The following is a 22,827-nucleotide window of genomic DNA, read 5'->3' as shown; positions in this document are numbered from 1 at the left end:
TCATCTCTGCAAAATACTGGAAAGCAATTAAGAGCACAGGACTTCTTGATTCAATCCTATCCTATCCTATTAATAACCGGAACATGCCTGTATAAAAAGCTGCCTTTAAGGCTGTACTACATTACTGGGAAAAACACATGTCTTGCGAGGAATGTTGCCTCAATTTACCAAGACAAATAATACTTAAGTTTTTACAGAGAGTTTTCAGAAAGGAACACAATCTACTTTTTATTTTACTTTGCAAAGATGGATTAGAATAATACAGCCTTTGTAAGGGTTAGAAACAGAACGAGAGAGAGAGAACTGCCTTAAACCAAAAGTAACACAAAGTACCTAATAATTAAGTGTATTAATAATTAACCCGTTAGAATCACAAGATCTCTACTGATTTTTTTTTAGACATAGACATTGAGTGTGAATCTATGAAACCCATGTTCTTGAGCAGGGGTCTCCTAACTTGGCAACTTTAAGACTTGTGGACTTCAACTCCCAGAATTCCCCAGCCAGTCTATACTATAGAGCAGGGGTAGTCAACCTTGGCTCTTTTATGACTCGTGGACTTCAAGTCCCAGAATTCCTGAGCCAGCTAAGCTAAGCTGGCTCAGGAATTCTGGGAATTGAAGTCCACGAGTCATAAAAGAGCCAAGGTTGACTACCCCTGCATAGAGCTTCTCAAGTCATCCAGGTCATGATTGTCCCAAAGGCGCTTTTTCAAGAGGCAACTGGACTTTCTTTGTTTTTCCTTGAAGACATTTCACTTCTCGTCAAGAAGCTTCTTCAGTTCTGGGAGTTGAAGTCCACAAGTCTTAAAGTTGCCAAGTTCGGAGCGCCCCGGGGCTTGAGGAACCCCAACTGAATAATTCCATAACTGAGCTTTCTGTTATCCCATAATACAACTCAGAGCTGGTCAAATTCGGCAGTTCGTGGGGCAAATGTGGAAGACGTTTGATTTTTGTCTTCTCAAAAGAAGCGTGTTGACATTCTTTCTTTTCTCTTCTCCTGTAGAAAAGCTGGTAACCAGCCGAGAAGGGTCCTCCTCATCTCGGGAACGTCATTATGTGGAGCTGTGAAGCACTCAATGGTTCCAAAAACACTGAGGACCAGAATCTGTGCCATGATTTTCATCTGGTGATTTCCATTTTGTCTCTGCTCTACCTCGTCATCTGTTTCCCCATCGGGCTTTGCTACAATGGGCTCCTGGTTCTGGTCAACCTGTGCAACAAGGCTACCATGACGATGCCGGACGTCTACTTCGTCAACATCGCCATTGCTGGCCTCATCATCAACGCCATCGCCCCCATGTACCTGCTGGGACCCACCAGCACCAAATGGGCCCTCTGGAATTTCAACAACGAAGTCTACATCACCTTGCTGATTTTATTCAACGTCTCCTCCTTGGTGATCATGTACTCCATCGCCTTACTCAGCCTGGACTACTACATTGAACGGGCTCTGCCGAGGACTTACATGTCCAGTGTGTACAACACCAAGCACGTGTGCGGCTTCATCTGGGGAGGGGCCATGCTGACCAGCTTCTCCTCTCTCTTGTTCTACATCTGCAACCACGTCTCCACGAAAATTATCGAGTGCTCCAAAATGCAGAACAAGGAAGCCGCGGACGCCATCATGGTTTTCATCGGTTACATCGTGCCGGCCGTCGCCGTGCTCTACGCGCTCGTGCTGATCTTGCGAATACGCAAGGAGGCCACACCGCTGGACCAAGACACTGGAAGACTGGACCCCTCCGTGCAGAGGCTTCTGATTGCCGCCGTTTGCACCCAGTTCACCCTGTGGACACCCTACTACGGGACCCTGCTGGTGAGCACGCTGGCCGCCCTGCAAGGCAAAGGGGTGGAGGACAGCTACAGCCGGGGATTGTATTTTACGAAGGGGCTCTCCAAATTCCTGGCTTTTTCCAGCAGTGTCGTCCTGCCTCTGCTGTACCGGTATCTCAGCAAAAACTTCCCAGGCAAACTGCAAAGGCTGCTAAAAAAGCTGCACTGCGGGAATCAGCCGTGTTCGCACGAACGCACAGAGGTCCAGCAGGTCGTCACGTAGGTATGAAGGAATGCCGGTGGGCGCCAGGTTGCCGAGCTGAGTCTGGAGGCCGCTGAGCCAGGGTGCTGGAAAGGGTGGGCCCACGTCGGCGCCTCGCCGTTTTAGCCTACCCAGGTAGTGACTCTGCGGAGAGAAAACTGTTGAGAATCTTGTCTGGGGGTTAAAAAATCGTAGTTTGATTTCACGAGTTTTGATGCACTGAGTCGGTTTTGCAGGATAAGCTTTGTTTTAGCAATCTTGTGTGAAGAAAAAAAACAACAACACCCGCAGCAGGCTTTTTGACCGAACACCTAGCACTTTGTAATCTTGTAGAATTGTGTTTTTTTTTAAAAAAAGAGAGGTATTTTTATGTTTTCGTATAAAATAATATGAATTTTAAATTTACAAAGCAGTTTTAAGTCAAAGGCCAGAGTGGCACCTTTTCAGTTACGATAATATCTATTAATAATCGCGCTGGTCAAATTGCGTCACAGCCTAGTACGATACTAAATTTTTCCTAATGTACAGAGTTATGATTTAAACGAAATCTTTACTTCTAACTCTAAAGCAGGTGGTTTGAAGATGTCTCTTTGAATGCCTCTGTTTCTTTCTCCATTCAGGAGTGAACAAAAAAGGGGCATTTCAATCGAACAAAAGGATATAATTTTGTAGAAATCATAGGATGTTGCTCTATCTAGTAAAATGAAGGACAGTTTAAATCGAAGTCAAGCTTAAGATGCAAACGAAAAATCCAAAAGGGCACCCAATGAATCACTCACAAACATCCCTTAGGATGTACAGCATTCTTTTCATGGCTGAATTTAAAAGCATTAAAAGTATTAAAATTAAAAGTATTATCACTCAAAGAATGTTCGCGAGATATTAATGGATCAAAGGGATGGAAGGGATAACACAATGGTGTGAGTACGCAACTTAGAGGAGATTCACAGGGAACAACAAGGATTTCTTATAATTCTGGCCCTAGTTTTTATGCTGCTTTGGATTCTAGTTCTGTCCCTGACTCAGTCGTGCCATATCTTTTCCGTCCCTTTGGTTGGACCTAACAACAAGCTAGCATGAAGAAGTAGTCTAGGATAGGCTACTAAAAGCCATATATACCGTGTCATAAGGACAACGTTTTGAATCTGCTCCACTATTACCACCAGGAAAGGTGCCCAAGAGGTTGGAAGATCCCCCAGGTCAGTACATCCTAGAACAAGGTCTGGAAAAAGGGAGGAGGAACATCTCTAGATGTTCAGATGGCCTCCAACACAGGTTTTCTCCTTGGTTAGTCCCCATCCATTGCTTCTTGTCCTGCCCTCAGATGCTTTGGAGGATAGGTTGACCTCCTGTTCTTTGTGGCAGCCCCTCAAATATTGGAATATATTCCCCATGCTCCTCGTCTGAAAGAGATTGTGAGAGCTGAAGACCCAACTCCATTGGAGGCCACCAAATTGTGGAGAAAGAGTAAACAATATATGGAGCGGTTTCGCTTCTTCAGAGGCGAGATCAGAAATTTTTGGATTACAGAACTGGTAGGCTGCTATGCTTTTACCGAGCTGTCATACAATCATACAATTTTGTCTGCTCCAACCTGACGTTTTGCTGGGACCCAGTGCCAGCTTCTCAGAGACGTAGGCTTGTAGAACAAATAGCTGAGTCTTCTCCAAGAGGCCTTGAGGGTTGATTCGGGAGGTTATCGGAGTTAAGACACTAATTTAGCCTAGGGAGTTACCACAAAGACTAATTTAGTGGAGGGAGTTACCAAGATTTTCCGCAGGTAAGGAAGAGAACAATAGACCTTGTGTTTGCCGGTCTTAGCTGAAGTCTGATTACTCTTACGTTGCTTGGTCGTCAAGCTCAGACAACGTCTAGGTCCAGCTCCTAACTGGGTAAAGAGATTCCCACAACTCTAGGTTGGGAACTGGGTCTTTGTCACAGATTTCATCTAGCAAGACCTTTTTTTTTTTAAATGAAAAAGGCTGAGTACCTTACTTTAACCGCACATATAAGAAAGTGCTATAAAGTCTCCTGCTGTTTTATATGCATGTAATTGGGTAATATCTGCCAAACTAATTGTGAAAGGTGTTTATAAGTGCTAGGATGTGGGGCTGACAACTCTTTAGGGCAGCGTATCTCCACCTTGTCAACTTGAAGATGTGTGGACTTCAACTCCCAGAATTGTCAACTTGAAGATGTGTGGACTTCAATTCCCAGAATGCTGGCTGGGGAATTCTAGGAGTTGAAGTCCACACATGTTCAAGTTGACAAAGTGGGACTTTCTTTTTCTGAAGCTATGCATTACTAGGTCAAAGGACAATTGTAAAAAAAAAAAAACAGGAGCCAAAATGCCTTATGTAACTACATCTCCACATCACTAATATCCTGTATCGGAAGCCACTTCGGTTCAAAACATTTGCATATTTCTCCCCAAATCTTACTCACTGCTAATATCCTAGAGCCGTGCCTTTTCCCACTAAAACTGAGTCAGCATTACAGGGAAAAAAGAAAAAAATTCTAGTATGCAGCTAATTCTTAGCTGGTTTCCAGACAATGTTCCACAAAACCTCTAACGTTTATTCTTAGATCTCGAACGCTATCAGTTTCAAACAACTGCGTTCACTTTCGTAAACTTGGAATTAGGAGTATTTTCCAGAGCAGAATTTTGAGTGCGTTCCAAAGAGGGCAATTTTTGTACAATCGGCAAGAGATGCGATCAGAGGGAGGAGAGAGAGAAAATTGGAGGGGGGATAAGATTTGAAATCTGTTCTCGTAGGAACTTTTAGCACACATTTCTGCTGAAGCCTCTGAAAGATTCCAGCTATTTTTGTAAACAAAAAAGTGTTTACCATTACTCGCCGAACACATGAAACAGTCTACTGATGTAAAAAAAAAGAGCATTTAAAAGAATTTATTAAATTATTTCCTAAGATTCAGATTTTATCACAGTTGAAGAATAAACTTCTCTAGCTCAGTGAAAAGTACTGTATCTGGTCATACATAACAGAAATTCAGCATAAAATGAATTTTGTGCTGCTTTTAACAGTGTTATTTGAGAATAGTATTTTGTTTTTGGTTTTTTTTTTAAAAAAAAAAGATTTATGATTTGTAGGTCTCCTTTTAACCGGGGAGGCAGTTATGTCAAATCAATAAAACGGATAAATTGTTTACTTCAGAGTCATCTTTGTCATTATTCCTCTCGATTTGACCATTTCAAGTGTTGCTTGGTCTTCCTGGATTTGAGTACAGCCTGTCCTTGATTTACAGCCACAATTGAGTGCAGAATTTGTGTTGCTAACCGAGAAAGTTATTAAAGTGAGCTTTGACCCGTTTTGCGATCACTAAACTGAGGGCAGGTGGCCCCTGGCGGGCGCAGAATGAATCCCACGTGACAAAAAGCATCTACAAAAGGGAACTAAAGCAAGATGGAGTGACGACCTCAGCAAATATGGCGGCCCCAACTGGCGAAACGCTACGGGTTGAAAACAAAACTTCATCCTGCAGTGGACGGACAAGGGCGAGGTTGATGAGGATGAGGATGTAATAAACGTTCAAATGAGTTTGGAAAGGAATTGCAGCCAGGGAAGATTAGCCCTGATGAGCATAGCTCAGGGTTTATTTTTCCATAAATCCAACCTTTGTGTTTCCTGCTGGAAATTAGGACTCTGTTATCGCAAGATTTCCACACGGAACAGCACGGGCTTCATTGAGTATAAACATCCTGAGTACCAGATTTTATTTTTTATTTTTTTAAAAAAGCACATATTCCCTGTTATGCATTCAATTCCAGGAAGAGCACCTACAAAAGCGGATATTCACACACACACACACACACACACACACAAACACAGAAATAGCATCCCATCAGAGTTCCATTTTCAGGAATTTCGTGTAACAAGCCAAAACATCAAGCCAAGATTGATTTGGGTCATTTTTAATTAATGGGAACCTGACAAAACCACAATTCCTGCTTCTATCTCGTTGTGCAGTGAGACAAACTGTGTTCAGCTAAAAAACAAAACAAAAATCGTTTGCTTCTATTTGCTCACAAAGGAGAAAAGAAGTTGAGAGACCCAGAGATTCATTGCAGCCTGATCACCATCATCCAAAGCAGCGTTGGCTGGGGATGATGGGATCTGTCATTCAGAACTCCAGGGCCCCTTGCAGAAGATTTTGTCCTCCAGACAGTCTCAGCTAGGAAGCTAATGCAGGGAGGATGGAAAGAACTAAGCTGCAAACCGTATTTATTTATTCCTCTCCAGGAAAACAGAGCAATTTTTTCCCCGTTTTTGCCAAAGCTTTTCAGAGTTCAAAGAGTTTAGTTCTCCCGAAGCGCCCCCTTGTGGTTAACCGGTGCCCCCTTGTGGTTAATGCAAGGCAACGCCACTGCCTTTATTCTACAATCATCCCCAAAGTTAACTGGCGTTTGCTGAGCTGGCCAGCTTAGCCCGGGCATGGCTCAGACAAGCAGAAAAGCTCATTTTCCAGCAGCAAAACATCAGGGACAGACTGCTGAACAGGACACTTTTTATGGCAGAGAACACAGAGGAGGGAAAGCACGGCTTATAGGAGATTTTTTTTTTTTTAGCTAAAGAAAAAGGTTTAACCAGTGAATCTGAATAAGTTTGAAGCTCTCTTAGGTTGCACCAAGATCAGAAGTCGAGCATCACTTAAAGGCAAATGGGGAATCCGGTCAGATTTTAGCCTATTTCCCTTCAACCGATTTGCCCTTGTGTGTCTCTGCAAACTGGCTCTACCCTTTTGCGCAGAAACAAAAGAGGAAGGCAGAATCAGAGACTTGAGAATTGCAAAAAGGGTCCATCAACCCCTTTTTGAACAGCCTCGGGAGCCTCCGAAGCTGGAGCTCTCCACCAAGAGAAGAAGATCAGGGTTTGTTAGACAGGCACCCAAAAGGTCAAGCCACTGGTGTAGCCAGAATTTAGTTTGTAGGCTAGGTGACTGTGATAAAACACAGAATAACAGAGTTGGAGGGACCTTGGGGGTCTTCTAATCCGACCCCTTGTTCAAGCAGGAGACCCTATACCATTCCAGACAATCTTTCTTGAAAACCTCCAATGATGAAGCACCCACAGGTTCTGGAGGCAGGTCGTTCCACTGGTTAATTGTTAAATTTCTCCTTAGTTCTAGGCTGGTTCTCTCCTTGACAAGGTTCCGTTCGTTGCTTCTTGTCCTGCCCTCAGGTGCTTTGGAGAATAAGTTGCACTCCTCTTCTCTTTGTCAACCCCTCAAATATTGGAAGAGTTTCATCAGAAAGTGGCAACAGAGAGGCAGGACTGATAACAGGACAGCAAGGGGCAATGACATCGGAAAATTTGAAAAGAAAGAAGAACATAAAAATTTCGAAAGAAATTTGAAAATAAAGGGGCTTGGTTTTCCTGATACTAGGTCCTCCAGACCTCTTGATCAACCAAAGACAAGGAATTTAGTTAAATTCTTCAACACAAGCCACTGTAGCACTTCTGCTCCTGGAAAATGGAATTTCAAACATCGGAAAATAGAGAGCATACATAAAGGTCTTTTTTCCTAAGAGAGAAGCCACTGGATGGCCTCACACGCTCAAAAATAATATAGCTAAACACTACTTTTCTGTTCTGGAGCACCAAAATATCCCTCGGCTTAAGTCAACTTTAAAGTCACATGGTCGAGCCCTTTTCGCCCGCAATGGAGGCAACGTGCATGGTTTGAATTATGTGAAACCAAGCTCCTGTTCCTTAAAGAACTATAGGTTTTCTGTCAGCCTTACAGCTGGGTAATTGCAAACGTCACCAGCTCTACAGGAAGTAGCCCCGTGGAAATTATTTGCCGTTCAACAGCCGTTATCTTTCAATCGCACCATAAAGGAAGTTTTCGGTCTCTCGCATCTTCAGAGCTTTTTCCTTCGCCGGTAAGTTATCGACTTTTTCAAATGAAATCAAATCTTTATTACGGTCCTGTATTTATCCCTTTTTCTACCCCATAAAACCCCCAATGTATTGTGCAAGAAAACCACTTGCTGTCCAGATGCTTCTCCGTTTTGTAATACATTCAAAACAGAATGGTAAAATATATGAAAATATATATCTGGAAAACGGTGCTGTGAAAACGCCAAAAGGTTTTTTTCCCTTTTCCAGGTCTGTTAGAATAATTTTGCAAAGCATAAAGAAAGGGTTAGATAGTTCCTGGGTTAAGCCACATTTCAACCATTCAAAGAGGGAGAGAAGAGAAATAATCTTTTACTAAAGTGAAATATTGATGTTTGGGGCACAAAGCAGGAATTACACCCAGCCCAGATCTCAAATGCAGCATTGTTGACGTTCTTTCATTATCTATTTCTAAATTAGTTTCCGTATCCTAAACTAAATTGTTAGTGTAATAATTTCTGTCTTTTTGCCTCTGTGAATTCTGGCCTTAAGTTTTCCCAAGAAAGATTAATCAAGCATCTACTACAGGGGTCTCCAATCTGTGAACTTCAACTCCCAGAATTCCACAACCAGCCATGCTGGCTGGATAATTCTGGGAGTTGAAGTCCACAAGCTTTAAAGCTGCCAAGATTGGACACCCCTGCTCTATTCCTAAGAATGATTAACGCGTTTGCTCTGCGCACTTAAAACAATGTCAAGTAATACTGAGCAGCTAGCAACAGATCTTTTGATTAGGCACAAAGTTGTTGGGGTAAAAACAACTTTTATTTTCTGTAGCAAAACGGGGCATGAAAAAGAGCAATTTATAAAAAAAACAGCCTTAATTCCTAAAATGATTGTTATTAGGCAGTCTTGTGATTTGGAAGGCTTGAAGTCATCAGTTCCAAAACTAGACCTTCTGATCTAAGTGTCTGGGGTAAACACGAATAAATCATTTCAGTCTTTTGGAGAGAGTTGCAAGGCAATATTTGTCATCCTTCTTGAGCGTTGCAGAGAACAGTCTGACTAACGGAATAACAGAATAACAGAGTTGGAAGGGACCTTGGAGGTCTTCTAGTCCAACCCCCTGCTCAGGCAGGAAACCCTATACCATTTCAGACAAATGGTTGTCCAGTCTCTTCTTAAAAACTTCCAGTGTTGGAGCACCCACCGCTTCTGGAGGCAAGCAGTTCCACTGGTTAATTGTTCTCACTGTCAGTCTACATACATACAAACATCAGCTCTCAGTGTACGGAAAACAACAAAGTGATAAATCATAAGACACCAATAGGAGAAGGTAGTCAATATCCTTAGGCATAAGACAATGCTGTAGGAATTAGATGTTTAGCAGAGTGATGGCATGGGAGGAAAAACTCTCTTTGTGTCTAGTTGTTTTGGGTCTAGTTGAAGTTGCCACAGTTGAGCAACCCTGCCCTAAACTTTGAAGGCCAAAATCCCATAGGATGCATTCAAAGTCGCAACTCATCTGTAATCAATAATCCTCAATTAAGACGTTTTCACATTCCGCTCCTTTAATTAGCTTCCTGCACCCTGAGCAGCTTCTGACCTGCCTTCCTTTTCAAAGCCAGCAGTCGGGTGATGCCTCAAGAAGACGCAGAGAACCACAGAGGAATGCAAGGCGAGGAGGCGCCCCGGGGAGGGGTGGGAAGTGGAAAATTTTCTCCAGCTTTATATATATATATTTTTTGCAGCAGCCAGCTTTTCCGTTTGCAAACCAAAAAAAAAAAAATATATGCTTGGCTTCCAGAATGAATATGAAACCACAGTGCTAAGGTAGTGGATCCATCAAAGTGAACCGTTTCTCACTTTGAGAATAACTCAGATTTTAAATCTGAGTTATTTTAAGAATAACTCAGCTGGGTTAGAAGGTCCACTTCCAACTCTGTTATTCTGTATTCTAAGTGTACTGAGGGAAGCAAATATTTACGTTAGGGTATCCAAGATGTTTCTTTGGGCTCATAAAATTCTGTACCTACATAAATGCAGCACAAAAACGGTGCCGGGGCATAAGCTAGCACTGTTATTCTGTGCTCATCAGATAAGGTGGATTCAGACTTAGGACCCCGTGATTGGCTTAAATGACCTGGGTGACTCATTTAACAATTGTTGTAAAAGCAGTTGTAACACTGAGTCCGTTCCTGTGGTGACACCACTGCAATGACTTACCACCAAAATTCTGGGCTCAAATGTGGCCGTAAATTAAGGGCGATCTGGATCGCATTGCCAGGGAACAAACTTAAAGAAACTCTTGTTTGAGATTTGGAGACGGATGCAAAAACTACTTTTTATGCAAGGTGGAAAAAAAAAATCAAAAGTGCAAAACTGACAAAAACCAGCTGTTCCCCAGGGAATAGAGCTTCTTCGTTGTGGTAAGAGTGGTTTCTGTTTTAATCTTGCATTGTGTTGGGTTCGGGTGTTTGGGGAAGCTGCTTTTGAGCCTGATCAGACAGAACAGCCTGCGTATTGCAGCACAACCCTCAGATGTGACCTCTCCGTGGCAGATTTTCAAAATAGGTTTTATTTTTTTTTTAAAAAAGCTGGCATGAAGCTTGGGCAGTTAGAACAGACAAGCAAAATACGCTCTCAAGTACTCAGGAAAACACCACATGGCATTCAATGCAAAATGCTGATCCTTATTGCAGCACAACAAACAAACAAACAAACAAACAAACCACAACTAACATTGGCAACCCGTTTGCTTTTCACAAAGGAGATGAATATCACCGTTGGGATGGTGATAGGGCACTTTTGAGGGGGGGGGCTTATAAAATGAGACAGGCTGCATTTACTGCGGTCATTTGCTGCAGGGAAAAAAAATGTGATTGAATCCTTTCATGTTTTTATTTGCTTAAAAGGAAATGCGATGCTTTTCCAGGGCAACAGAATCATGATGGGAACATATGATTGGGCCATTATACCTTTTTTTTTTTTTTTGCCAGTTTCACCTAAAGAAACCCTTAACTTTAGGAATTTATAACTGCTATCAGTCTACATGCCCACGTATACCGTTAGCAACTAATAGCATAAGCAGATAAAAGCTAAATGACATTTAAAAGAAAAGTACTCACAGTCTACAATGAGGCCTGGGGCGTGTTTAAAATCGTAAGGACCCCAAAGTAATGCTAAAATTCTTTTATTGTAAATTTGTATATGTATATTTTTACTATTGTTCTGAAACGCCAATGGTCAACACGGAAACTCAAGACAGATTACATGGCCTGGAAGGATAATATCCTATTTAAAATATCTGTACCACTGGGATGTAAAGATCACAGTGGCCCCCGGATGCTGCGACCGTCATAAATGTGACTTGGTTGCCATGTATCTAAAATCTGATCATGTGATCACAGGCATGTTGCAAGGGTTCAGTGCTTTTTTCAAACGGTCACTAAATGGACTGTTGAAAGGCGAGGGCTACCTGTAGGTCCAGGATGGTCACAGAAACAGAGAGGAAAAGGAAGAATAAATTTCCAGGATCCATGCCCCATTCCTACGAATGCGGGCGCTCTGATGAGACTCTTTTTAATTTAAACACGAAACACAAAACATCAATCTTGAACCTGGAAATAGAATTTATATAAATTGCCTGCAGCAAGGAAGGCGGAGCCAGCACTTCTCAACGTTTAAGAGGCGTGGACTTCCAACTCCCAGAATTCCCCAGCCAGCATCGCGATGCTGGCTGGGGAATTCTGGGAGTTGGAAGTCCACGCCTCTTAAACGTTGACCCGGTTGAGGAACACTGGCCTAGTCTATATATTTCTAAATAAACTTTCTCTTTTTTTGGGAATATGGCCCATAACTCTACTGTCTTCATTTAGACTTCTTCAGAAATATACTGGACATTTTTCCTCCCGGCGTACAGACTTATGGTGTGACTTCATCTGCTTTAAAAATATCCCCTTCTCTTTTCTTTTCAGCTCCTGCGGGGCCCACCGCCCTCCCTCAAAATGCTCCCCCATAACATGACCTGGATGAACTACCCAAGCCTGAGCAAAGATCCCTCCACCAACTTTAAAGAGATTATATTTGTCCAACAAGTCATCTCGAGGTTCATGCACGTCTACATCGCTTTCTTTGTGCCAACGGGTTTATTAGCCGGCACGGCTATCCTGGGCATTTGCATCCAGAATTATCGGAGCCACATCCTGGACAAATTAGACATCCTGTTTTTTTCCCAGACGGTCAGCAATGTCTTCCTCATCCTTTTATCGCTCACCATCGCCGTGCGGCCGGCTTATCTCCAAGTGTCCTACCTGGCCTGTGGAACGCTCTCGTTCTTTTTCAACCTGGGTTACTTCTCTTCTCAGTTCCTGCTCCTCGCAATCATTCTCAGCCTTTGGCTTAGCAGACGCCCACCCCCAAATGCTCTGATCGGCAAGGCGCACCAGAGCCCAAAGGTGTGTGTCGGTTTTGTCCTGGTGTGCGGTTTCTGCGCCGCCTTGATACTGAGCGCCCTGCTGGGGATCGAAAATTACCAGGAAGAAACGGCCTGCCAGCTGGATCCCTTGTTTGCCTGGCCCGAATATGAGATCATTAAATTTACCTTGGGGTTCTGCGCACCGTCGCTGGCGGAGCTGCTGTTCTCCATCCTAGCATTTGTGAAAGAGACTCAGGCAGGCAGATATTCCTCCAGGAAAAACAGCCAGCCCCGTTTGCCAGTTCTGGCCATCACGGCAAGCATGCTGGCGTGCCGCCTGTTTTATAACATCCTGATCTTGGCCAGGACCGGCTTGAAGATCAAGGGAGAGGCAGGGACCGCTCGGAACGAGCTGATCATGAATATAGCCGAGGTGGTTTTGTTCTGCGAAAGCTGCACTAGTCTGGTGATCCTTCTCTTCCTGCACCCCCCTTACAGGGCCACCCTGCTGAATACCCTTAAAAACCTCACAAGGAGTTGCAGGAGGAGACGGGGTGGCAATCGGGCCCTTGAAATTCAAGAAAACCAAACTGGACTTTGTGAAATGCGCTGAGGCGACGGGCCAAAATATTCAGCCTTTTGCAGAACTGCGCCTCCGTCGACGTCAAGAAAAACAGAAACTGGATGTTCTCCTTGTTCGTCAGCTGCGCGGGGAAAAGATGGATGTTTTTCTCAAGGGGGGGGCATTTGGAGGACTACCATCCCCATAACTCTGCCCATGTCTCGTTACAGGCTGGTGTTTTGTTCCTACAGGCCTGATCGATGGACAGCAGGCTGTGCAATTATGTGAACAAACAGGACTTTGGAAGAAAAAACTGCCCTCGTTTCATTTCTGTGTAATCAGGGGTTGTTTTTTTGGGGGGGGGTGGCATGTGAGTTTTTGAAGTTTACAGAAGGGCTGTTTTCAGGATCAATGAGGATCAATAAGGAAAGGTGAGCCTCAGAAAGAGAAAGGTGATTTCCTAAAAGTGACCACTTCTTTTAAAATCTTGCGACTGAGAAGGGTCAACTGCCATCAGGAACTCTAGATTCCCCCAGCCCATTAAAAACAGCCCTTTTTCCTTTATTCAGTGACTATTGATAATTTTGTTTAAATAAGTAAATACAGGTAGTTCTCGACTTTACAGCCATTCATTTAGTTCAAAATTACAACGGCGTTGAAAAAAAGTGACTTGTGACCGTTTTTCACACTTAACGACGGTTGCGGCACCCCCAGGGTCACGTGATCAAAATTCAGACCGTTGGCAACTGACTCATATTTATGACGGTCGCAGTGCAACCTTCTGACCAAAAAAATCAAGGGAGAAACCAGATTTACTTAACAACCATGGTGTGAGCTTAACAGCTGCAGTGATTCACTTAACAAGATGTGGCAAGAAAACTCGCTTCACAAATGGTCTCACTTAGCAGCATAAATTCTGGGCTCCGTTGCCGTCGTACGTCGAGCGCTGCCCGGAAATAAGTCTACGGCAGCCTGTGAAAGCATCCAGCTTTTGAAATCTGAACGGGCCATCCTCGAAAAGACGTTGCAGCTTGGATGAGGTTTGGAGTCAAAGAGCGTTGGAAAAGGAGCTAAAACTTAACCACACACTGCAAAAGGACACAGCACAAGGCAAACAGCTCGACAACTAGAAAATGTGGACTGCGGGTGTCAACGGCAAAGGAAGAATCTTGTTTGCAGAGTGACAGGAGGAAAGAAATCGCAGGTCTCCCTCGGGCTTGGAAATTCCGTTCTCCGGTTGATGAGAACAGGCTGAGATGCTGAATTGCTAAATTCTAGCCACAGGCTTGAGTGATGGGAGGAAGAGGAGATGGAATAAGCGACGGAGAAAGGACGAGGCCCCAGTAAAGGTGCCTAGGACCCCCTGATGGCCCTTCAGGTGTTTAAAAAACTGGATGGGAAACAAGAAATTACGCCAAGACTTATGGATAGAAAAACCCAAAGATGATAAGGACGACCGCTCTTTCCTTTAATAAAGCAGGGCTCTCCAAACTGGGCAACTTTTAAGACTTGCGGACTTCAACTCCCAGAATTCCCCAGCCAGCACGTACACAGCTGAAAATTCAACCACAGAATAAAGGGATCAAAACTGTTCTTTTTTTTTTTTTTTACTGCAAATAAACCCTGGCTTCTATTTTTTCTTTCTCGCTTCTCTCCCTCCACTATGTACCTTAAATAGTTCAGTAAATATTACAGATCCAGTTGACACAGTCCTTAGTGCCAATCTGCCTACTATTAGAAAACACACTCACTCACACACACACACAGAATTCTCTCCTCCCCATGGAAAGAAAAAAAAATAAAATTTGAATTTTGGTTGCAAAAAAAGAGAGGAAAAGAGTCAGAATGAATCCTTTAAATTCCTAACCCTATTAGGACTCTGGAGGGACCAATGCTTCTTTAAACATTGGCTTTTCCACGAATTCTTTTTTGCTTGACATCTTTCCTTCGTCCCAGCTAAAATGCAATCCAAATAAATGCAAAAAGCCATCAATTCTCATGCAAGGGACGATCTTAGGTCTGGGGTGTAGTATGTGTGCAGGCCAGGAGGGGGCCTGGAGTGCTAAAAGCCCATCAGAAAAATCTTAATTTGTTCAATTAGCAAAATCCTGCCTCTACTTCGGAGATGTGGTGATGATTCAGGCAACTAGCAAGGCAAAGATATGCGAGGGAGGTGTTGTTCCCTGGTTCAAATTTCTGATATGCATAAAATAAAGATTAAGGAAAATTAACAGGGCAGGAATTAATACACTTTTGTTACCTTAGGATCCCATTTAGATTTAAGCTTCTGCCTGGCTTCTGCTTTGCTCTTCGTTGACCAACAAATGGCAAACAACGGGTTTCTGTGCATGCCAATACGACATGATTTTTTTTAGCAAGCATTAACAGGGTGTTAGAAACTTGGCGTTCACATATTTGTTTCGAGAAGGAGGAGGAGGAGGAGGAGGAGAAGGAGGAGAAGGAGAAGGAGAAAGAGAAGGAGAAAGAGAAGGAGAAGGAGAAGGAGAAGGAGAAAGAGAGCCTACAATTCAGCTTATTTTTCCTCCTGGGGCAATTAAGGAAATGCAATTTAACCCATGAGCTAAATTGAAAAAAAAAATCCCTCATAAGATGAGTGAGAATTACTAGACTAAGTACAGAGATAGCACACTGAGCTCACATTATCCCTTTACCTGGAGCCTCTGTCCTTTTAATATCCCATTTTTCCTGCAGATGTCTGGACCATAAATATCTGGGCAGCCAGGGCTTAAATTTCAGTGGGCCTGGAGATCAGGAAAGCAAGCCAGCTCTTGTGTTCCACGCCCATCACTATTGCCAATTAGATGTCACTTTATATTGTAAAGCCCCATCAAATATTAGTAAAAAGAAGCATGGGGAAAACTTTATTTTCTAACCAAAAACAATGTATGCCTTTAATATGCCTTAATTTTTGTCTTCTTAAAGGACTTTATTAGAAAGTAAAATGAGTTACAGGCAGTCCTCAACTTATGATCAAAAATGAGCACAAAATTTCCACTGCTAAGCCAGACAGCTAAGTGAGTGTTGCTCCACTTTACGACCTTTCTTGCCACAGCTATTAAGGTCATCCCTGCAGCTGTGAAGTTAATAACCTGGTTGTTAAGTGATTCTGGCTTCCCCATTGACTTTGTTCGCCAGACGGTCCCAAAAGGGGATCACATGATCCCGGGACACTGCAATGGTCGTAAACATGAGTCAGTTGCCAAGTGTCTGAATTTTGATCACGTGACCACGGGGATGCTGTTACAGTTGTAAGTGTGAAAGATATGAAAGAGGTATGAAAGAGGTGGATATTTCAGTGTCCCTAAATGATGGTTTTTGAAGTCCTTGTGAAGCTTCTCAACAATCTCAACAACACAATCTCAACAAGAATAAAATTTAACAGTACAAGCTGTACTGAATATCAGGTCCTTTCCATTACTAATTTTTCTTCTACGACGGGTAGCAAGCCAAAATATTTTGGATGTGGCCACGGTTCAACTAGGATAGAAGTTCAGGTCCAACCTGCCAAGACAGTGTGTTGTAGAGTTATGTCCAGAATATTAAAAAAAATCCCACAGCTTTCAGAGGGAAGCATTTTGTAGCAGGCCGGGGAGCAGGGAAAGGATTTAAAAAAAAAACCAAAACAGGAATCTTCACACCACAGAATGGGGAACACTTAGCTTCCTTCATAATGGATACATATAATGGAAACTATACAGTGTTTTAATCAAAATAAACCCTCTTGAGGCACCTTAAAAGACTAACAAATGTAACATTGTGTAAGCTTTCATAGATCTTGGTCAACAAAAACTGACACAATATACAACATTCGTTGTATATATGGCTACTTCTCTGAAATCTGCATTAACGAACCAGGGGGTGCCCAAGCTTGGCCCCTTTAAGGCTGGTGGACTACAATTCCCAGAATTCCCTAGCCAGCATCGGTTGGGGAATTCTGGGAGTGGTAGTCCACCAGTCTTAAAGGGGCCAAGCTTGGATACCCGACACCCGAGTTAGACTATATAGCCAGAGGATGAAAAATTTAATTTTAAAAATTTAATTGAAGCCTAAAGGGGGGAGATGGAAGGGGAGTGGGCTTCGTCCACAGATTTGGTAAATGTTGTCGTTCCTTAGGCCAGTGGCTCTCAACCTTTTCTTCCCCACAGGCCCCCTTTAAATACCTTTTGTGGACATGGACCAAGGCCACGGACCCCCAAGTCTTAGCTCAAGATTTAAATCAGGGGTAGTCAACCTTGGCTCTTTTATGACTCGTGGACTTCAGCTCCCAGAATTCCTGAGCCAGCACAGAGTTGAAGTCCACGAGTCATAAAAGAGCCAAGGTTGACTACCCCTGATTTAAATCATAACATTTTTTTAAGGTCTTCACAGACACCCCCTCCCCCATGACGACATCATGGACCCCCCAGGACTCCATGGACCACAGGTTGAGAACCACCGTCTTAAGACTAAAAAAACTCACTTTTAAAACAGAGAAAAGAAGAAAGGTAACTCTGAAGGATGCTGAGGCTTCCAATGGCATCTTCTATCATCCTTCCAAATGGTGCATTAGAATACGGGGTGCTTTTTCCCTCCCTCCCCCTTCCAAATCCTTCATCTGACTCTTGCTTACGAATCTGGAGATAAGAAATGCCAACGACAGCTTAAGGGGCAAGACCTACCCAGGGGGATTTGGGTCTTTTTCTTTTAGCACCCCAAAGCTTCCCTTCCTTTTTGCACCCCAAGTTGCTTTTATAAGTCCCTTCAATTTTAGAGGCAGTTTGCAAAGAGGGGTGCAGTCCAGTTCAGTCAACGTAGGAGAGACAGCTTGCAAAAACAAAACAAGACCAGAAAGCCAGAAGAGGGCTTCTTTCTGGGGATAGCCCAGATGTGTGCAACCTTCATGGAACTCCAGAAGTGGTGCCATTCTGGATCCTCACCTGAGCTTCTACCTGTGCATGAACGGGATCCTAGATGATAGACCCCTAGGGTTGGAAGGGACCTCGGAGGTCTTCTAGTCCAACCCCTGCTCAAAGTAGACCTTGTACCATCCCGGTCAAATGGTTTCTCCAGTCTGCTTTTGAAAGCTTCCAGCGATGGAGCACTCACAACTCATCCCACGGATTAAATGTCCTCAGTGTTAGAAAAGTTCTCCTTACTTCTAGCTTGAGTTGGGTCCCGATGGGAAGACCTCCCATCACTAAAATTCTCACTGCCTTCCTGAGAAAGCTGAATTACTGAGCTGAAGGGGGGGGGGAGAGAGAGAGAGAGAGACCGACAGGGCACAGTGAGAACGGAGCATCATTGTCTCCAGAGGGAGCACGAGAGAGAGATCCGTGCGCTGAGCCGGTGGCGTTACAGACTTGGCTGTCATTCCATTCAGAAAGCAGGAATCAGCCCAGCTGCTCAACCCTCCTTTTCCCACAGCTGGTGGATCGATCCCGTTCGAGCAGCCACCAGGTGGGGGTCATGCCGGCAGAGAAAGCCTCCATCCACCTGCTGCATCAGGATTTAGAAGGGGGGCCACCGGGACATGGAAGGATGGGTTTTTGAAAAGGCTGAAAAAGAACACCTGAGAAGGTCTTTCAAATGCGACGGAAACATGCTGGCGATCCAGAAGAGAAACTGGATGCACCAAGAAAGGTAGGACGATCTTATTGGACTTGCTAATTTTCAGGGATTTGATCGGCTTTCTTCCTATCTCATTTTCATCTCATTTTTTTTTTGCTCAGCGTATCTTAAAGTGAGGTTTACTTAGTTAGTAGAGTCGGTGTAATGGCATCTGGCTTTATCTTTCTATTTAAATAGGCATTCGGGGGGGAAAAAAGAAGGAAAAGTGAGAGGGGGGAAGGCAAACAATTCTTGAAATGAGCCTAAAAATCAGATAACTCGTTCAGCGGGTGAGAAGAAAAAAAAAAAAAAAAACTAGCTGGCAGAAACGGAGTTAAATTTCAACAGGATCTTTTTTTTTTTTAAGTTGGAGACAAAAGGCAGAAGCGAGAACATCTATAAAGTCTTTTTTTTTATTGGTAGGATTTAATGTCAGATATTAATCTGTTGCCATAAACTATTTTAGCACTCTGAAGCATTTTTTTTTTAAAAAAAACCATGTAATTCCATTTCTAGCTGACCCATACCTCTGCATACCCCGGTATCATCTGAATAACATTAATTTCAATTACTTGACTGTAGAGATGCTGCCCTTAAATATAAACCAGCCTACCGGTAGTTGGAAGGAACCCAGCACTGGATCAGCTAATATTTATGGATGTCCAGCTGTGTACAATAAAGGCAAAAATAAATGAACCTAAGGACAGCTGAAAGTAAAGAACACGACTGAAATATTGTAGTGTTTTTGCACATCTTGTGCATAAACGGATTGTCACCAAAGCAGCATTATTTCAAGTATTTTTTTCTAAAAAAAAAACCAGCATGCACTTTAGTCTACTTCGGGGTTGTTTATAAAAAAGGATTTATCGTACTCTTTCAGGAATAAAGCTTTTTTTAAAAAAAAGCAGGTTAAAATACAGATGTACTATGCTTCAACCCTTTGTCGGTAAATCAAACTTTTATAAGGTTTTCATACTTTTGAAAGAACGCCATATCAAAAAACTGGGTCTCTGACAGCTCCACAGTCATTCAGACATTACAGTATTTAGGTAAGGAAGTTATTTTTTGTTCTTGAAATTAAACAGAACAAAACCTCGTAAAGCTACTTTCTGCACGCCATTATATAGAAGAACTGACTTATAACTGACAAGCAAGACATCAGAACCGCAAACAATATCCTACCATCTATTAACTTTGGAGGAACACGGTTAGACAGTCCATCCACAAGTCCTAGTCGTATTTAATTAAACCAGGATATCGCCGTATCTCAGACGCATCTAGGACAAACAGAATCCACCACGTAAAACCATCTTCTCTTCCTTTGAAAATGCCGTTTTCGCTGACAAAAATATATATAAAAAGCAGAGCAGATTCACGGTGAAGGGGAAAAAAAGTAAAAAAAAACCAGGAAAATCCCTTTTTGTCCTCCCTCTGATCTGTAAAATTTTACCCCCTTTGCAGCCACAGCAAGGAGATAATAGGGGCTGTTAACAGTTAATTGTCTATAAGAAGAAAGAACTCAATTCAGCAGAAAGCCGATCTCTTGTTTCTCCTCAAATCTGCTTCATTTCTGATTTTTATCCTTTTCTCGAAAATGCAACCCCTAAGAGGCACTTTTCATCTCGGCACTAAATGGATCTCAGCTGTCAAAAGCTGCTTGTTTGTTTAACGCTCTCTGCACTCCCCGGCATGTGTGACTCCTCTAACTAAACCCCCCCAAAGACAATACCCTGAGTTTACAGGAGCAGACGCCAATGTCGCTCTCGTGTGGCTACATCGTTGGAGGCTTTCAATTCTGCAGAAAGGAGATTAATTTTCTTTTTCATTAATTGCAGGTCTAGCCTTCGCTGCGGGCTAAACAGGAGGAGACAGTCCTAGATGGGTCTGCATCTCTCAAACCATGAACAAGTCTTCCACGGAAGCAAAATGCACACACATCCCAAACCGCCTCTATGGCTATTAGAAAGCTCCTTTGTTACAGAAGATCAATTCGCAAGCACTCTTCCTACTGAGGACTAGCATCTTTCTAATGTTCTCCAAGAAGTTCTGAATATTCTAACTGATTCGGCCCTCGGAGGCTACAATCATGATCTCGGCCGGTCTCTTTGGAACCACGGCCCATCTGAACAGCCTGGCGCAGAAATCCAGGTTTATCTATTTCGCAGAGAATCACACCACGGAAATTTACACGGGATCCGCCTCTCCGGCGCTTTGTAACGGCACCTACTTTGAACTCAACGGATCCCGTTTTTGCAACGAGACTCGGGCTTTCTCCCTCGTGGACAAATCGGAGCAGCAGCAGTACGTGATAGGTCTTTTCCTCTCGTGCCTTTACACGGTATTCCTCTTTCCCATCGGCTTTGTGGGGAACATCCTGATCTTGGTGGTGAACATCAGTTTCCGCGAGAAGATGACCATCCCCGACCTCTACTTCATTAACCTGGCGGCGGCCGACCTCATCCTGGTGGTAGACTCCCTCATCGAAGTGTTTAACCTGGACGAGAAATACTACGACATTACCGTCCTCTGCACCTTCATGTCCTTGTTTCTGCAAATCAACATGTACAGCAGCATCTTCTTCCTCACCTGGATGAGCTTCGACAGGTACATCGCCCTGGCCAAAGTCATGAAGTCCAACATCTTCCGCACCATGGAGCACGCCAGGCTCAGTTGCGGCCTCATCTGGCTGGGCTCCATCTCGGCGGCCTTGGTGCCCTTCACGGCCGTCCACCTGCAACACTCGGGGGAGATACACTTCTGCTTCGCGGACGTGGCGGAAATCCAGTGGTTAGAAATCACGGTGGGCTTTATCATCCCGTTCGCCATCATCGGCCTCTGCTATTCGTTGATTGCCCGGGTGCTGATCAGCGCCCACAAACACCGAAGCTTGCGCCTTCGCCGTCAGAAAGCCCTGCGCATGATTTTCGTGGTGGTCCTGGTCTTCTTCATTTGCTGGCTGCCGGAAAACGTCTTTATTAGCGTGCAGCTTCTCCAGAAGACCGGAGAGTCTTCCTCCAAAGGCCGGTCTTTCAGACATAACTACCCCTTAACGGGGCATATAGTAAACCTTGCCGCCTTCTCCAACAGCTGTTTGAACCCGCTGATCTACAGTTTCCTAGGCGAGACTTTCAGGGACAAACTGAAGCTGTACATTGAGCAAAAGACCAAAGTCTCCATCTTGAACCGTCTTTGCCACGCGACCCTGAAATCGGTCATTTCTGACAGTACTGAACAATCGGAGGTTTAGGCTAGCCTGTAGCACGAACAGACTCTGCTCCTTCCTGCTTCTTACTAACAGAAAAAGTGCGCGTTTTGCCCTGTTCACCGTGTTTTTATAAGAACGTGTAAAACGTGATGTGGTACTTGGGACTGCTTTAATTACGGAGGAGAATAAAAGCCTCGCCCGAAGGTCAGTTGCATTTATATAGGCAAGGAGTCCGACAATTACTCGTGGAAAAATGTAACTATAATACAATTCTTGAATATTGTTACCTACCTGATCTATGTTAGATGCCCTAGAAAATATAATAAAACTGCAGCGACACTGGGAAAAATTCAATAGAAGGTATTGATAGAAGGATGCAAACAAGTCAGTGGTTTTCCATTCTTATACATCATCTTGCAAACTCAGTTAAGGAAACAGCTATCGTGTTCACCACATGATTCGATCTGAGACAGATGTATTCTGTGACATAAACTGAATTAAAGGGACCAGAAAAGCTTCCAGGTTTAGAGTAGAGTCCTCCCCTGCAGTTATTTTTAGAACGGGTTAGCCAATGTGTTTTGGATTTCAATGCTCCTTTCTGGATGTGAATCAGTTTGTAAACTAAGATAACTGTTTCTGACACGCATCAAGGCATCCATAGGTATCCCAATACACGTGACATTTCCTGGTTTAGTAGCTGTGTTGTAAGTAGAGGGGGGACAGATGGACCTGAAACACATTTTGGATCTACACATGGAGGTTTATAATTGACATTCCAGAGGGGATACACAGAACACAGAGTAATAGATTTGGATAGGACCCTGGAGGTCATCTAGTCCAACCCCCTGCTCAGGCGGGAAACTCTATACCATTTCAGACAAATGGTTGTCCAATCTCTTCTTAAAAGCCTCCAGTGATGGAGCACCCACAATTTCTGGAGGCAATGAGTTCCACTGGTTGATTGCCCTCACCCTGTGAACAAGCTCACAGACCAAAAGGCCAGTACCACATCCGGCTTCCTCTAAGATATTTTAAAGTATTCGTTACACAAGCATTAGGAATCCACCAGATTCTGATGTAGCAAATGCATATTTGAACTGCTTCCTTCTGGCTACTCTGTTGAAGAGCTGGAATTTAG

General features: G+C 43.5%; 3 protein-coding genes across 3 annotated transcripts in view; 2 read left to right on the top strand and 1 right to left on the bottom strand.

Moving 5' to 3' along the window:
- Positions 1-22,827, bottom strand: part of CUNH7orf50 (chromosome unknown C7orf50 homolog) — a 62,162-nt gene that overhangs the window by 32,860 nt on the left and 6,475 nt on the right. The gene's annotated exons all lie outside the window — the stretch shown is intronic.
- GPR146 (G protein-coupled receptor 146) lies at positions 1,039-2,192 on the top strand. Its single transcript, XM_015817811.2, has one exon. The coding sequence runs from the start codon at positions 1,057-1,059 to the stop codon at positions 2,056-2,058; it is 1,002 nt and encodes a 333-aa protein (XP_015673297.1). The 5' UTR covers positions 1,039-1,056; the 3' UTR covers positions 2,059-2,192.
- On the top strand, positions 20,565-21,734 carry GPER1 (G protein-coupled estrogen receptor 1). Its single transcript, XM_015817809.1, has one exon. The coding sequence runs from the start codon at positions 20,571-20,573 to the stop codon at positions 21,729-21,731; it is 1,161 nt and encodes a 386-aa protein (XP_015673295.1). The 5' UTR covers positions 20,565-20,570; the 3' UTR covers positions 21,732-21,734.

The sequence above is a fragment of the Protobothrops mucrosquamatus genome, unplaced genomic scaffold (assembly GCF_001527695.2).
Source record: "Protobothrops mucrosquamatus isolate PMUCROS unplaced genomic scaffold, P.Mucros_1.0 scaffold640, whole genome shotgun sequence".
NCBI classification, from domain to species: Eukaryota; Metazoa; Chordata; class Lepidosauria; order Squamata; family Viperidae; genus Protobothrops; species Protobothrops mucrosquamatus.
Note: the sequence above shows the minus strand (reverse complement) of the source record. Positions and strands in the feature narration are given on the sequence as shown.

Excerpts from the sequence above, each read along its gene's own strand:
- GPR146 (XM_015817811.2), top strand. The coding sequence starts at position 1,057 with ATGTGGAGCTGTGAAGCACTCAATGGTTCCAAAAACACTGAGGACCAG.
- GPER1 (XM_015817809.1), top strand. The coding sequence starts at position 20,571 with ATGATCTCGGCCGGTCTCTTTGGAACCACGGCCCATCTGAACAGCCTG.